General features: G+C 45.3%; 2 protein-coding genes across 6 annotated transcripts; both read right to left on the bottom strand.

The window, feature by feature from the left end:
- Positions 1,800-7,021, bottom strand: LOC110433938 (protein HESO1-like). Of its 5 annotated transcripts, none has more exons than XM_021457119.1 (9): positions 6,502-7,021; positions 6,246-6,405; positions 5,007-5,168; positions 4,582-4,760; positions 4,405-4,518; positions 4,232-4,301; positions 4,019-4,143; positions 3,107-3,214; positions 1,800-3,010 (listed from the first exon to the last, which is right to left on the bottom strand). In XM_021457119.1, the coding sequence occupies exons 1-9, from the start codon at positions 6,526-6,528 to the stop codon at positions 2,123-2,125; spliced, it is 1,833 nt and encodes a 610-aa protein (XP_021312794.1). In that variant the 5' UTR covers positions 6,529-7,021; the 3' UTR covers positions 1,800-2,122. The 5 variants fall into 5 exon arrangements, with proteins under 5 accessions (XP_021312794.1, XP_021312797.1, XP_021312796.1 ...); XM_021457122.1 differs by having other exon boundaries at positions 6,783-7,021; XM_021457121.1 differs by having other exon boundaries at positions 6,757-7,020.
- On the bottom strand, positions 12,626-14,603 carry LOC8058897 (probable protein phosphatase 2C 9). Its single transcript, XM_002456579.2, has 4 exons — positions 13,924-14,603; positions 13,507-13,836; positions 13,306-13,411; positions 12,626-13,219 (listed from the first exon to the last, which is right to left on the bottom strand). Exons 1-4 carry the CDS (start codon positions 14,341-14,343, stop codon positions 12,837-12,839), a joined length of 1,239 nt encoding a protein of 412 aa, XP_002456624.1. The 5' UTR covers positions 14,344-14,603; the 3' UTR covers positions 12,626-12,836.

Raw genomic sequence — 15,729 nt, 5'->3', positions numbered from 1 at the left:
ATTTTCAAAATGATGTATATTTAGAAATGGTGTCGAAGAGTTTTATCCATACGAAACTTTCTCTGTTCTTATGAAACTCTTATCATTTTTCTTTTCATAAATACGATGCCACATCGTCATATTTAAGCTTTGTTTAGTTCACGAAAAATTTTAGCTTCGACTACTATAGCACTTTCGTTTATATTTAACAATTATTGTCTAATCATGGAATAACTAAACTCAAAATATTTATCTCATAAATTACAGGTAAATTGTGCAATTAGTTTTTGTTTTCGTATATATTTAATGTTTTATGCATGTGTCTAAAGATTCGATGTGATGGGAAATCTTAAAAAATTTTGTGAACTAAACTAGACCTCCTTCCAAAATAGATGACGTTATGAGATGTGTGCCGGTTAAACTTTTTCAATTTTGACTAAATTTGTAGAATATGCATGTAACATTTATATCTCTAAATAAGTTTATTATAAAAAAATATTTGACGATCTATTTAATGATATTAATTATATATTATAAATATTAATATTCTTTAACATATAATTGGTCAAAATTAAAAAAAGATTGGCTTCTCGAAGCGAGAATTACATCTATTTTTAAATAGAGGAGGTATAAAATTCTATTGAAACTGTAGCACGACTAACGGCCGAGATACAAAACTACCTTTGCCGTCTATTTCTAGGAATTTCTACATCACAATCTGCCCTAGAAGAGATTCTCCTCTCGGAACTGCTGTACACAGGCTGAGTAGTGAGAGCCCTCCTTGAGGAGTGTGATTGCGAACTATCATCTCAGTTCTCACAACTCTCTAGGTATACTTTCTTCCGAGAATCAACGTGGCCCCACTCCCACTCCCTCTCCCTGATTTGGTTACTCAAGCCTGATTTAGATCAAAAAGTTTTAAAATTAAAATAGAGTAGTACTTTCGTTTATATTCAATAATTATTGTCTAATTATATACTAATTACAATTAGTTTTTTTAATCTATATTTAATGTTTCATGTATGTGCCATAAAAATTTAATATGACGAGAAATCTTGAAAAGTTTTTGAATTTTCGAGGCCCCTCAGCAGCACCGGTTTCGTGCTGGTCTGCAGGATGCCGGAGCTGGAGCCACCGTTCCGGCCGAGGGAGAAGCTGCTGGAGGGGCAGATGTACTTCCAGAACGTCCACAAGCACACCTACTTGAAGGGCTGCTACAACGCCATCACGTCCGTCCGCATCCCTCTCGCCCTGGCCGCCTCCAGCTTGTTCCTCATCGTAAGCAAATTTTTGCTTGAAGGCAAGGCATGCTCACTTAAAAAAAAATTACATCCTAGTACTAGGACTACTTGCTAGGTCAGTCTAGCATTCTTTTTGTTCTTGTAATTGTGTGTTTGAAACATGCAGCATTTTCTCTGCACTGGGAAGAAGGGCCTACCACATGTCCCGTGGCATCGAGAAGAAGGAACGAAGGTCTAGCTAGATCTTGTAGTTTCATTTGCTTGCCTGGAAAGTTATGGCTTAAAAGTAATGTTCACTGATATATTATAAAAAAAACACTGCTGAATATGCCATCTTCGATTTCTCCGCGCGCGACATGGAGTATGTTGCTCATCGTCTATGCGTGCCTGGTATTTCTGTCTGTGACAGTATGCTCGGCTTTTGCTGTTCTGTACATCGCAGTTTTTTTACATGATAGAATTTCTGCGTGCCCTGGACCAACTATTGCAGTTTATTTACATGATACGTTGCCATGTGGTGTGGGTAATGAATTTCTGAGGAGACACAATAAATGAACCCAATCACACCTTATACACAAATTAATTGACACATACTACGAAATATAAACGACTGCTACCAGCAATTTTTACACAAGGAAGAGTTGTCCAGCAGTACAAAGCGTTAGAAATTTTTACATTAGGAAGAGTTGTCCAGCAGTACAAAGCTTGAAGAGTTGTCCAGCAGTACAAAGCTCGAGATACTTCCATCCACAAAACACTAGGCTTAGACCAGAGTTCTCTGGCAAAAGCTATACACTGTCGAGCAAAAGGTGAAAATGCCATAGACCTAACGAGTACTGCCATGCAAAAATCAGAAGATTTGCCTGTTACTATCCTCCTGAGTGATAAGTTGATGCTGACGGCTATCTTTGTGAAGCTGCAGTGTCTGCTGCTTGGGATTTTGAGTCCCTTGTTGATCCATTGTTGAACTGTCCACGAACAGGCTCATACCTCGCTGCCATGGCAGTATACCTGTTAGTCTGATGGTTCGGTGTGTATCCCTTCCGCCGCTGCTGATTTTGGTGTGGACCGTCGGTTTGGAACCCTGCATTATACACCTGTTGATGTTGATTGTGGATCTGATATGTTCCTCCAGGTTGCAACCCTGCTCTATAAACCTGATGATGACGACTCTGGTATGGTCCTGTTTGGAATCTTGGAGCATAGACCTGGTTATGGCTTTGGTATGGCCCTGTTTGCAACCCAGTAGCATAAACCTGCTGATTATGATTGTGGTACGGTTCAGCTGTTTGGGGCCAAGTAGGATACACCTGTGGAACAGTATGATTCTGGTAAGGCGTTGTCTGATGCACTGTAGTATGAGTTTGTGGATTACGGCCAGGGTATGGTATGGCTGTTTGTCGAACTGTTGTAGCCTGCTGATGGTTATGATACTGTACTGCTGTTTCATGTGCTGTAGTATTCGCTAGTGGGTCTTTATGGACTGGTCTGATTCCAGCAAACCCTCTGGCTCTCGGTGCTTGACCTTGATCACGCCCTGCCCGTCCTCCAGTTGTGGTATGCTGATTATTCCTTTGTGGAGTTTTTTGGTAAGAGTTTGCTATGACTTTCCCACCAAGTTTCAAGCCAACAACAGGGGTACACAACAGCGCCAATAACTCATTCCGGTCAATATGTTCCAGGGAGTTAAACTTGTGACAAGCATCATTGAATGCACTAGCAATGCGGTCAAGGCCTTTCATACTAACTGCTCTAGCGGCATTATCAGGTCTCTCTACTGGATCTTCAACCTAGACAAAAGATGGCAAAGAGATTGGATGTAAGTTGTAAGTGCATAAGATAGAATTAAGATAAGCAACAACCACCAAATGCACAGGCATTCTTACAAATAAATGGTAAGATTTCGTCATCCAACTTGGGTCGTCCTGGATTCGCCCAATCTGGCCTGAGTAAGTTGATATGACATTATCCGTAAAGGCATTGATACGAGCAAACTGCAAGTAATGAAAGCACCGGTCAGGAATAACCATCTAAGTTTCTTTCTCTTGGGTTAATAAATAAATTAATGTTGCAATGCATTTTGACATTTGAACGGTCTTATACTTTTGCTACCCAGATAAATAATACCCCAATTATGTCAGTCTTATTCCCTGAAAAGATCAGTGGAATTCATGGGTTAGTACAGACTTAAAAGTTAGCTTGGTGGACCCAAAATTTTAAACCAATAACCTCATGGGGCAATTATAGGGCAGCTAGCTTGCAATAGGCTGTTGTGCTATGCTATATTGAAGAATCTAGCTGGCATAGAGGAATCAAACCAATTCTAACAAAAAAAATTGTGTTATAGCTATCAAATATATTTAATGAATTACTTAAATTTTATTCAGAGACAGGGTGTTGCAATAATCCAAGACTTTAAATCCACCAGATCCAAGAGTGTACACAAGTCAACGAGAATGGAAGAACATAATGTAAAGCGGCATGGATAACCACTACAGTACCAAACAAGACCCATGTTGAACAAAAAATGTTCCAGCGGTAACAAATCAAACTATAAGCTTTTTTACCCTCCCAAGCTCACCCAAAGAGAAGACTATTATTCAACCCTCATCAAGCTAATAATCGTGAAGAGCTCAAAATAAACCCTAGATGGACTTGGCAAATAAGTCAATGGGACTAACAGAAGCATCAAGAAACATGAATATCATATTTTACCAAGATGCAAATAGCAAAAGGTAGTACCCACAATAATCACAAAATGTCTCAGTCATCCAAAGTGGGATCTCAATGTCCAGTACCTTTTGAAAAAAAGTTCCAAGTAGGCGACAAATAGAAGTTTCATTTCTGCGGCCCTTGTTCTGGAGTCTAAATCTTGCTATATTTGCAGCACAAACTTCATCAAGATGTTGCTCATTATAAAGTGCTGCTTCCGCATGTGAATGTATTTTCAGTTAAAAACTAGGTACTGACATTCAAGACAATCATCGAATACAAAGAAAATTTCATTTAACCTGTAACATCTCCTGCAATGTTCCCTTCATAAATCTCATTCAGAGGTGGTAGAATTGGTGGATCGGATGTCTAAAAAATCCAACATAAAGAGCATAAGGATAAGAAAGGAATTTAGTGAAACCATAAATGAGTAAGAACACATAGAGAAATACTTAAGTATAAGAAATAACACCTGAAAATGAAAGAGGACAAGTAGGCAAAGTGAATAAGAGTTCAGGGACCCACTCTTTGGATCGTTAATGTTTTGAGCTTTTGCCCATTCCTTGATCTGGAAGGAAAGATGATGCTGAACATTCAAGTTACCAACTAAAACTGTGGCAGCAAAAACTTTTAGCTAACTAGATCATACCAGCAAAACCATATCACCAAACCGCTCATCTAAAGTATTGATCCAGTAGAAGATTTTGGACTTAATTCGACCAGCAAAGTTATCAATTGATATATCACAGGAGATGCCAAAGCGGTTGCTGACATATTGAAGGACTGGAACTCTTGCATGTGGAATGAACTGCATGTATCCAGTAACACCTGAAGAAATAAAAGCAATAAAACCAAGTGTAAATGAGAAAGATTTGTAATACTTATGGAGATATGCCACATTGGTGGTTCCTATCCCAGTGAATCAACCAACCATGGCACAAAAATATCACTCTTTCACCACAAAGTCTAAGATAGCACAAGTATATCATAATGCTTAAAGCTATTTCGTGGATGCTGAATGTGCAGTAAAGCATACATGTTTATCTATCTTGAGAGCAATATAACGAAGATTACCTTGACTTAGTAAGGTTTTCCTAACTTCTCTCAAGGTATTCTGCTTCTTTCTCTTGTTTATAGGGTGGTTTGAACCATTCCAGAGCTGAATTGATAAATCTAAGTCGCCTGATTTTGAGTAAAGATCTGATACAAAGGACCCAAAAGGTTTGACAGCAGCACCTGTTAAAGAAAAAAATTAATAAAATCCATTAAAGAGAGACATAGAAAAAAAATACAGTTATTAAATGTACTGAACTTTTCCTATATCATCAAGATACCCCAAATACTGATGCTTTGCTTAAGAATAGTACAAAGCGGGGAAAAGAAACTTCTCAGCATTAAGTCCATCATTTAATGTTTTTGCAGCTCCATTCTAGCAATACAAACACCTACTGTCACAGTCTACCCCAGTACTCTGTAACGGTAGGATCGTATTGTGCTGTAGCATGACAAAACAAACTGTTGCCTACTCTGCCATGGGCTACTCGTATAATGCCATTGCCAACAGAGGCTACAATAGTGGAAATATCATTGTTTGACACATTTCATGCAAATAAACCTATTCTTTTAGAGTTACAAATTTCACAAGCTTATCAATCCTCATGAGTTTCCATATTAGTATTTTTCAAACTATTCATATGCAACATGATGTGGACTTCACTGAACAATGCTTACCACATATAGATTTTACTCTTTACTGTGTCAATAAATAACTTAATATCTCTTTATGAACACAACAGAGATTGTGATTTAAGGGGCTGTTTGGTTGCTAGCCACAGTTTGCCACATTTTACCTTAGGCAAATTTGACTAAGTTGGCAAGTGTTTGGTTGACAACTAAGTTTAGGCATGATTCTTTTGGGCTTCACATGTCATAGAGTTAAAAATTGTGGCAAGATTCCTTTAGACATGGCAAAGTGTGGCAACCAATTTGCTAGCCACACTTTTTGTGGCTTGCCACACTTGCCTAAAGTTAGTTGTGGTAGATTATGGCTAGCAACCAAACATCCCCTAACTTCCACATATATATTATACTATGAAGAATTGGATTTATTTCAGTAATCTAACATGAAAATGCACAATACAACATGCACATGCAGGGAAAAACATTTATCTTCAGTACTTCAGGCAAAGTATGTTCATGCTTCAGTGTCAAAAGTGACATCATTGCACGTTAACTAGTAATATCAGGGTCACAGGTGGAAGTTTAAACACAGTAGAGAAGGTGTCAATTGTAACAGAAACAAATATAAGTTACCTGACAGAGATGCTTGAGAGTGGATACAGTTTTCCAGCTCCTGAATTGTGGATAGCCGCCTGCTTCTATCATCCTCTACTGGTTTGATTAGTGCAAGGATGTCCTTGATACACTTGTTCAGCACAATGTTGTCATGAACAGAATCAACCATGCTGAAATCCTGCAGCCATCAAGTAGCATGCATTTCAAATAAAAATAAGGAACAGAAATTAATGTCGCATGGAACTGTGTGAAAACTGAAAATCTAAAGAAGCACCGCGTCACTGAACACGGATGATTCCATATGTCCTCGAAGGGGCGGACCCACCAATATAGGACAGGGGTGTACCACACCGTACACCCGATAATTTTCCCCAAAAACCGAAGTTAGTAGGTACAATACATGCACACACAGACACACTTACACTTATTAGATCGGATCCGAACACAGAAAGCCAAATAGCTCAAATTAGGGTTTGGGTGCTCCGTTTTGCACAGAAGGAAGGCAAGAGAGGGGCGCGGGCGGGCATACCTATTGTGGTACGGCGGCGGGCATACCTCGTCGCCGGTAAAGGGTCGGACGAAGACCTTGGCAGCTGGAGTACGGCGGCGTCGGCGGCGGTGGCGGTTGCCAAGGGCGTGTTCAGTCGCCTGGCCCCGTCCCGTTGATGCAGAAAACGGCCGAATCGTGAATAGAGTTACAGTATTGCTCTCGGACTCTCGGGCCACGCGAGGTGGAACGGGACAACCCAATGAAAACAGCAGGACAGGTATAAACGCAGAGGTGCACGCGCATGAACTAGGCGGGTACGGTAGGGACTACTCTTCTTTCACGGTTACCCCCCCCCCCCCCTCTTTTTCCTTTCCTTTGCCATCACACTAGATTTTTTTTTTCTCTGTTTCTCTTTTTTTGAGAGGTTGTGCTCTCCGCGCTTTTGCTTTTAATAACTACTTCCATTATTATAACTCGTCATTATAGAAATTTTAAGAATTTCCAAAACCTACTTTAATCTTGGCTTTTTGGTTGATTGAAAAAAAGACTTTCTTCAGCAATGAGGTGAAATGAAGATAGTTTAGGAGATATTTAAAATAGTTGAAGAAAATTAATAAAAATGCTCTTTATTTTTTCAGTGACTTGAAAAACTCATAAATTTATCTATTATTTTTTTAAAAACTATTAGAGATGTGTCTCTTTGGCGCGTCTTTGCATCAGCACCAACATCAACGGGCTCATGGTATGAGTTCTTCTAGCCATTTTCTATGAACACGAAGCTACTATCCACGTGCGATAGAGGAGCGATAGCCATTTTCTATAAACACAAACCTACTATCTAGGTGCTTCTAACTCTAGCTTCTACGGTAACATGGTAGAGAGAGTGATATCAAATAGATTCTAAGAGTATCTTCAACAATGTCCAAAAGTAGTTCCAAAAATTAACTTTAGGATTGGGAGAGAACTCCAACAATAAAAAAAAGTTTCATTTTCCATGTGTTCAAATTCCCGTCACAACTTATATTTTTACGGGTCTTAGTGCTCCCAACCCTAAGCTAGGGAAGATTTTGGCCTAGTTCTCCTAGCACACGTATTTTCTTGCGCCTCCCAACCTTTATCCTGAATGTCGAGGCTTGCCCACACTTTCTTGTTCATAGTTTAACTTGAGATACTTTGACTCTTCAAGAAAATTAAAAGAACTTTTAATTTATGATAGAGGGAGTAAGTCCTAGAGGTATAAACTTCTCTTGCACCAACATGACACAGATTTACTTATTATGATCGAAAATATAAGTTATCTATTTTAAGTACTTTTTATAATGAATATAGTGATGTTGCGCCTTTTAACCTTGGCCTGTAAAGATTACCATCACTGTATTTATAAAAAAAGTGCTTCATAATATATAAACTATTTATTTAATATATTATTTTCTGCATTGATAGTCAAAGTTGGAATAATGTGACTTAGGATAATATTTTTTATTAGAGGAAGTATTATCTTGAATGAGTGCTACCGTTTGAATGATATATTCCAAAGTATTACCACTCATTCTAATTCCCAAACGTGTATGCCTAACAAGATTCAAAAACGTGTATCAATATTTTGTAGGTAGATGCGACTATGAGTGGGCATATCTTAACGTGCAAGTCATAGAAAGTTGTTTCTCTTCTTTAGAAAAGAAAGGTGTTTCTCCTTGTCAGCAAAAGAAAGGGACATATAACTTTTTAACATGTCGGTTAGGCCGTGTGGGGTTCAATCTTCTTTCTTTTTCTTGAATTGATTGATTGACATCGGCATATGTTGAAAGGTTTATGTAGCTCGATTACATCAGCCCTTTCAAGGGCGTAGCCGTGCCTTTGTCAAACACCATATAAAGAGAGAAATATTGTTTCTCAACAGACTTTTGCCTGATCTTACTTGCCTATGTGTCGGCCCAATAACGCACAGCTTCGTCCCTCTGAAACCCACTTAATATACGAAGACCCTGAGGCTAATACTGTAGAGGCCCAAGCCCAACTATCGAATTAGAGGTGAAAAAGGTAGTGCACATCAAGCAGGCTTTCTGCTGTATACATGTATAAAGCGTTTGATAACAAGAAACTGATTTTGTTATAAAAAAAACTGATTTTTTGATAGAATCACAAGAATAGTTGTCAAACATCGTAAAGAGATATATATTTCAGAGAGAATTACTTACTGATACTTGTTTTTTACTAGTCTATAGAAACAACCAAAACTTGGTTTCTCCTGATTCTAGTTCTTCTAGATTTAAGAATTTTCAGCAAGCTAGCCAAACAGTTTTATAAAATGATTATGATTCGTTATAGAACATTTCTCAAGAGAATTTGGATCCAAAATATTTCTACAAGAATCTAGTATCCTACCAAACATGCTCATAATTAATAAATAGAAAAAAGGCTGAACAATTAAATTGATTATACCATTTTCGACCACTCGGAGCCACATAATTCAACGGGCCATGTTATTATAAGTACCCTAATCTATATATACATCTAATATTTAATATTTAAAGAAGATTTTTCCCCCTTCCTCATGCCCTCATTTTGGTTCATCGCCATTTTCTCCTCCATCTGTCCATCTTAGGATCGTTACCTCTCTTATTTCATCCCTTAGTCCGACCTCTTTTTTTGAGCTTTAAAACTTTGTCGCTGGCTTGGCGCCACCCCACTCATGTGGTGCCTAGCCGATCAAGCCTAACTCAGCATTAGAGCATGTACAATAATAGGTTTATAGCCAAGCTAATGTTGATGTGGAGAATGTGGGCCCAAATAGCAAGTGTTGTGAGAAGGAATAGGAAAGAGAAGATGTTTTAGAGACAAACATGAGACAACTTACTGTATAACTTGGCTCTAATCACTTGACTTATATCCAAGCACTTGCCTCTATTATTGACCTTGCTCTTAGAGATTATAGCTTGTCTTTTACCTTTCTTCACCTCATAATAAATACATACAATTACACGCATATTCAAGGTGAGCCAGTCTCAAATCATTTTTCCATAATGGATCAGTCCTTGTTGTTTGTTATGAGCCTTAGAATTGTTTGGTTAGATCTAATAAAGATAGATCATTATAATTGGCTTGAACAAATCCAAGTAACCATGCAACAAGTTATACGTCTCATTGCAATGCATGTGTATGTTTGCTAGTTTATTATATCATGCTCCCTAGAGTGCAAACGCCTAAAAACGGAGCACCAAAGGCACCTAACAATGGAAAGGAAACAACCAAGGAAGAATGAGCTCCAAAGCTATCTGTTTTAGATCCAATGAATGAGAATCATTATCTGATTAGATGCACAATTTCAAGCACTTATAGCATGTCCTTATTATATAACTAGCATCTGTGTAGCAAAGAGACCTAAGCTATGTCTTCGTGCATCATACTTCATGGCTCTCGCAAACGACAATTCGAGAAGATAAATTAGAGCATCTCCAACAGCCTCGGTATCCCACTCGCCATCTGTAAAATTAAGAAAAACTGGCTCCAAGAGCCTCGTCATATGGCTCTCCAAAATAAAGAGAAGGCTATTCCGCTTTTGTCGCTCTCCAGAACAAGCGAGCAAGTTGCGCTCGCCATCCGGCCGCCCCAGTGTTTCCCGAGCGCCGCGCGCTGCTCTTCTGCGGAGCTGGCACACTGCAATGGTCCACCGTACGTCCGTACCCGTGATCTTGTTGCCAGCCCCATGCTGCCACGCTCCATTGCGCAGACTGCTGCGCTTGACAATGCTCGTCGTCGCTTGAAGCAGGATCGTAGCACTGAGCTCGCCATCTTCGGATATATATAGTGACGCATCTCTTCACGCTCACTGATGGTGGACTCAGCACCGTTGTCCACTGGGCTCGTCATCATCGGACAACGCGCGTACACCATGACACAGCACCACAGTCCATCGCCTGGCGTGCTCGATGCTACTTCCGTTTGGTATGTGAATCCAGCGGCATGCAACAAAAGCAATATATGCGGTACATTTAAAAAAAATAAAGAGCCGTTTTAGACAAGCTGCTGTGGAACACTTCTATTTTGATAGTCTAAATTATTTTGGAGAGTCAGAATGCATATCTAAATTTACCTATTCTCTTGGAGATGCTCTTACTCGATGTCTAGTTCTAATGGGTCGTTCATCTTCCATGAGTCCATTACTATTTTATTTTATGCAACATACTCCCTCCGTTTTGAATTATAAGTCATTTTAATTTTTTTTTGGATTCATCTATTTTACTATATATTTAGATATATTATTATATCTAAATTTATAGCAACAAAAAAAACAAAGTGACTTATATAATTTAGAACAGAGAAAGTAGATGACAGTTTACATTGTTATTGTCTTATTTTGACATTTGATTTACCATTTAAAGTTTCGCAGGTCCCCGAATTCTCAGATGCTAGTGAGCATAAGTAATACATTTAGACATTCAATTTCAATTCATAGTTTAGAGAAAAATATTTACTTCTGTCAATCTCTGTGATTAACTCCAGTTCAGAATTTTCAGAATAGTCACTACTGGCCATGGACTCTAACGGGTGGCCTAAAACCTTTATCTAATCTAGTACCACTAGTTAAGGTTCTTGTAGCCTTGTAGGTTTATGCCTGACGCCCGTCATCTCAATGACCGGATGGTGGATAACAAAAGCATGGATGACTGGATGTGGAGCGGACGCGCGCCTAAGCCATGCGGCAAATGAGCACGCAGCAACGTAGTACTAGCACGGAGCGTTCCAGATCCGCTTTTCGGTAGCACGATGGTCGATGGCTTTCCTCTCTTTCCCGTCCCAATTCCTTCGAGATGGAGTAGGCCGATAGCCGGGCATATCATGGGATATCTTCCTTTGCTAGATCTCCGACGGCGATGCGCTCGCTTTTGTGTGAATTATACGTCCGGCTCGCCGGCCCAGCCCCATACGTGCCCGGCACTTCGCGGGAAGCAAAAAAGAGAGAGAGGATTGTTGCGTTGCGTTGCCTTGCCTTGCCTTGCCTTGCGTCTCCAGAACTCCCTCCTCGGCGGCTCGACTTGCCCCTGCGCCAACGGCCACCGCCGATATTCGTGGGAATTTGGCGTACGGGCATCAATAATTCAGGTCGACTCAGCACACAGTCACTCGCCCACCATACCACCACCATGCTGGCGCAACGGTCTCTCCGACATCCCGGAACACCCAGCTCCTGGCAACCAGCCGCGCCATGTGCGAGCGGCGCGGACTGCCGGGTGCCGGCACGCCCCCCGCCCCGCCGTAGCGCTCCAGAGTCCAGACGTGTCGAGGGCGCAGCTATCGCGGTCGCGGGAGCGGGAGGGCCAAAAGGCGCGGCTGCTGGTGCGGCGCAGGCCTCAATAATGGCTTCGCGGCGCCACCCGACCGGTCGATCGCCCAACGGACACAGGCAATTGCTCCGTCGCCAACGCACGACGCCGAGGGCCGCGAAAGGGAAAGGGAAAGGGAGAGGCAGGACACGTCGATCCCAACCATTGCTCGTGGGTCGCATCATTCAGGCCCCGGGGGCTCCGCTTGTGGAAAGATGCCCGTTTTTTATTTCCGTTCACTCATCCCGCCGGCCGGGCCCACGAATAGATCAGCACATCTTGCCGTGCCCGTTGTTAATCTGTCTCCGAATCTGGCCGCCTGCCGGGGCCAACCAATCACAATCTGCTCCCGCTAAACGTGCTCTTAGCACTAGTCACGGTCAGTATACTCCAGAAGTAAACTCCTTTTCCTTTTCAAGCTTCCTGCGTGGTGATGCGCCAATTTCTGCACTTATCATCGCCCCGTTAATCTAGTTTAGTCAAAGGACGGAATCAACACTTTTTAGCATGTTATTAATCAACGGCCCAAAAGTTGTGATTAAAGATTGGCGCTACATTGTGCATCTGTTCATGCTAGGCCAGGATCCAACAATTCGCTGTTTTTTTGTTCCTTGTTCCTGATTAGCTTTAGTACCTCGTTTGAGAAGCGTCTATATTCATCTGATTAGTAACTACTATTAATACTAAATCAAAACAGAAGGATGGGAAAAATGGGGGAGAAATTAGGTTGGATTTCGAAAAGGGCTAAAAGAAAGCAATCATGGAGCATATGATTTTGCTCTGCTCCAAGGATCATCATATGCCTCGGCGGAGATCCACGACGACCACGCTAACATTATCGGCGCTCCGCCGGGCCAGCGCCAGCTTCGCCAGCAGCATGGCCGCGTCGGAGCACGCCCTGTCGGAATCCTCCTTGCTCACGCCCTTGACAACCGCGGGTCCGTTCTCGTCGTCCGCGTCGGCTGCCGGGAGGGCAGCCACGCCGTTCGGCCGAGCGGCCGGCGCCTGCGGCGGGCCGTTGCTGCGGAAGCACGCCCGGACGACCTCGCACGCCATCTCGTTGGTCACGACGTCCCACAGGCCGTCGCTGGCCAGGATCAGGCACTCGTCGTCGTCGGTGCGCTCCGTCACCGTTACCTCCGGCTCCGACGACACGAACGGCTTTAGGTATCCATCGCCTGCGCGCCCATAAGCCCGTCAGTTCAAATCCAGTGAGTGGCCCCAAAACTATACAGTGGCAAGGGCAAATCAAACTAGAGCTCACCTATGGCTCGAGACATGGCGAGGACGCCGAGAACACGAGCACCATCCCAGTAAATGACGCGGCCGCCCGCCGCCTCGATGCGGGCCAGCTCGTCAGGTCGATCAGGCTGGACGAATCAGGAAATTGAGCACGTCAAGCTCGTGGACAAGTTACGAACGCGTGAACAGTGATGCACGAGCGCGAGAGCAGCGTTATACAGACCTTGTGGTCGACAGAGAGCGGAACGGCGACGCCGGCGCGGGAGAGGACGGCACGGGAGTCGCCGGCGTTGGCGACGACTACGTGTGTGGGGCTGACGACGGCGACCACGGCGGTGGACCCCACGTGATCGCAACGCAAGGGCATCTGCTGCTCGCACCGGCAGGCGGGCTCGTCGCGGCTGCGGCTGGTCGCCCAGCTGGCGGCCTGCTCGTCCAATCGCGCGAAGCTCCTCTCCATGACGCCCTTCCACGCCGTCTCTTCGCCACAACCAGCCTTCCTGTGCTCGTCCGCGACCACCTCATGCATCATGTCCTGGCACAGCGTCGCTACCTACAGTAATAGCGCGAAACTGCGATCAGCATACAGAACAGAACTCTACAGAGATTTTAAATTCCTAGATGTTCGTGTATGCCGTACGTGGGAGCAGCCGTGGCCGTCGAAGACGCCGAAGAAGTGTTGCGTGCTGGTGCCGGGCAGGAAGTCCGGCCTGATGGAGACCATGTCCTCCATCTCGCGCCGTCGGCCGCAGACGGAGGTGACCCCGTACCTAGGCAACCGCTCCGGCAGGGCCGGCCTGTCGGAGTCCGAGCCCGCGTCGGGGCAGGAGCCGGACACCGTGCGCGCCAGCAGCCTCTGCCGCTTGGTAGCGCGGACGTCCTCCGCGACCGGCGCCTCGGGATCAGTCGCGACGCGGAACCTCCTCATCTCCAACCTGCGTCGCCTCCTCTCCAACGCCGAGGAGGCGACTGCCACGGCGGCGGCCGCCGCGGAGACTGAAGCCGCAGCCACGGCGGTTGCCGGCGTGGACTTGGCTTCCTCGCAGCAGATCTCGGCCATTGGAGGCGAGAGCAAGTGGCTGTCTCCCACAACGGCGCGTACGTTACGTACAGGCGCGCCTGGCAACAAGCCCAAGGCTCTCTAGATTTTGTCTGCCCGTCCGCCGAGCGCACGTCGCCGTCGACCTCGGAAATTGGCGAGAGGCCTACTAAACGAAGCACGCTACCCACGCGAAGCAACGCAGGCGACCCCTCCGCTCTGTCCCCCCGGAAATGGATGCAAAGGAAATGGAAATAGCAGCAGCAGCGCAGACGCGAAGCGAAACGGGCACGAAGGCTTCGGGGGCAGTAGAAAAGAGAGGGGAGGGAGGAAGAGGAGGCGAGGCGGGCAGGGGCAGGTGCCCGTCGCCGTCACGGGCAGCGGGCCTCGACAGGTACAGTTGTTGCGACGTGGTCCTGGTCCGGCGCATCGTGGCCGTCCGTCCCGGCAGGATCTGGACGCGTGTTGGCATCTTGCTCAGCGCGGTCGACACGTGGTGTCCATCGGGCCTCCGAGGCGGGCGAGCGCGGGGCCCGCGAGGAGGTTGATGGTAACGGCGGCCACGACGCCGGTGTTATCGCCTAATCCCCGTGCTGCACACACGTGGCGCTCCCCGGTGGGGCAGTCCGCCTCGGCAGCTGATTTAATTGATGCCTACTAGTGTGGTCCCCACCACATGGCCTCTGTCTCTTGGGCTGCCCAGAAAATATCTGGGGCTCCATTTCACTCACTCTCTGCTGGAGCCCACAGGACTCGGGGCCAATGAGATGTGGGGACCGGTGGAAGCGTTGCCCACATGCCAGGGAGAGAGAGCCAGGGCGGGAGCGTGAGCGAATGGGTGTAGTCACGGAGAAGGGACACGTGGTTTGGGGGCGGTCGCAATCAGTGGGAGGGTGGTCGGTCGCGGCACGGGTGGACACGTGTAGAAGGCTTGCGTGGGGGGAGGCGGGGCGGGGGGGCGGGCGGTGGTTGGGCGCTGGCGTGGCCACGTTGGTGGTGAGGGGAGGTGAACCTGGGGAAAAGCGAGGGCGCACGGAGAGAGAAGCCACGCCGTGCCGAGATCTGCCGCTGCAAAGCTGGCTGCAGGGGCGGCCGGGGCTGGGAGTCCGTTGTGGCGCACGCTGCGGAGTGCGCGTGCCGGCCGAAGTGGCGAGAGCCGGAGCCAGCCGGTGGCCCGGTGCACTGCATACGGCCACGCCCGAATGTGGGGCGGCCGGTGCTGAGTCACCGCTCGTCGGATCGGCATGGGGGAAACTCGCCCGGCGCGCACTTCCACGGTGCCGCGGCCACGCGTCCAGATGGATCATCACTTGACACCCGTACACCGTAGCTCGGCGCATGTACTCCGTACAGTACTCACCAACAGTATGGAGTGGTAGCTGCAGTGGTACATGCGGCCTGCCTGTC

This window comes from Sorghum bicolor, chromosome 3, assembly GCF_000003195.3.
Source record: "Sorghum bicolor cultivar BTx623 chromosome 3, Sorghum_bicolor_NCBIv3, whole genome shotgun sequence".
Lineage (NCBI taxonomy): Eukaryota > Viridiplantae > Streptophyta > Magnoliopsida > Poales > Poaceae > Sorghum > Sorghum bicolor.
This window is presented reverse-complemented; position numbering and strand designations above follow the sequence as displayed.

Coding starts and splice junctions, on each gene's coding strand:
- LOC8058897 (XM_002456579.2), bottom strand. CDS start 14,343: ATGGCCGAGATCTGCTGCGAGGAAGCCAAGTCCACGCCGGCAACCGCC. Junction 13,837..13,923: donor ACGGCCACGGCTGCTCCCAC/GTACGGCATACA, acceptor CTATTACTGTAG/GTAGCGACGCTGTGCCAGGA. Junction 13,412..13,506: donor CGCTCTCTGTCGACCACAAG/GTCTGTATAACG, acceptor TGATTCGTCCAG/CCTGATCGACCTGACGAGCT.
- LOC110433938 (XM_021457119.1), bottom strand. CDS start 6,528: ATGGAATCATCCGTGTTCAGTGACGCG. Junction 4,519..4,581: donor TTGGTGATATGGTTTTGCTG/GTATGATCTAGT, acceptor TTGAATGTTCAG/CATCATCTTTCCTTCCAGAT. Junction 4,144..4,231: donor CATTGCAGGAGATGTTACAG/GTTAAATGAAAT, acceptor ATGCGGAAGCAG/CACTTTATAATGAGCAACAT.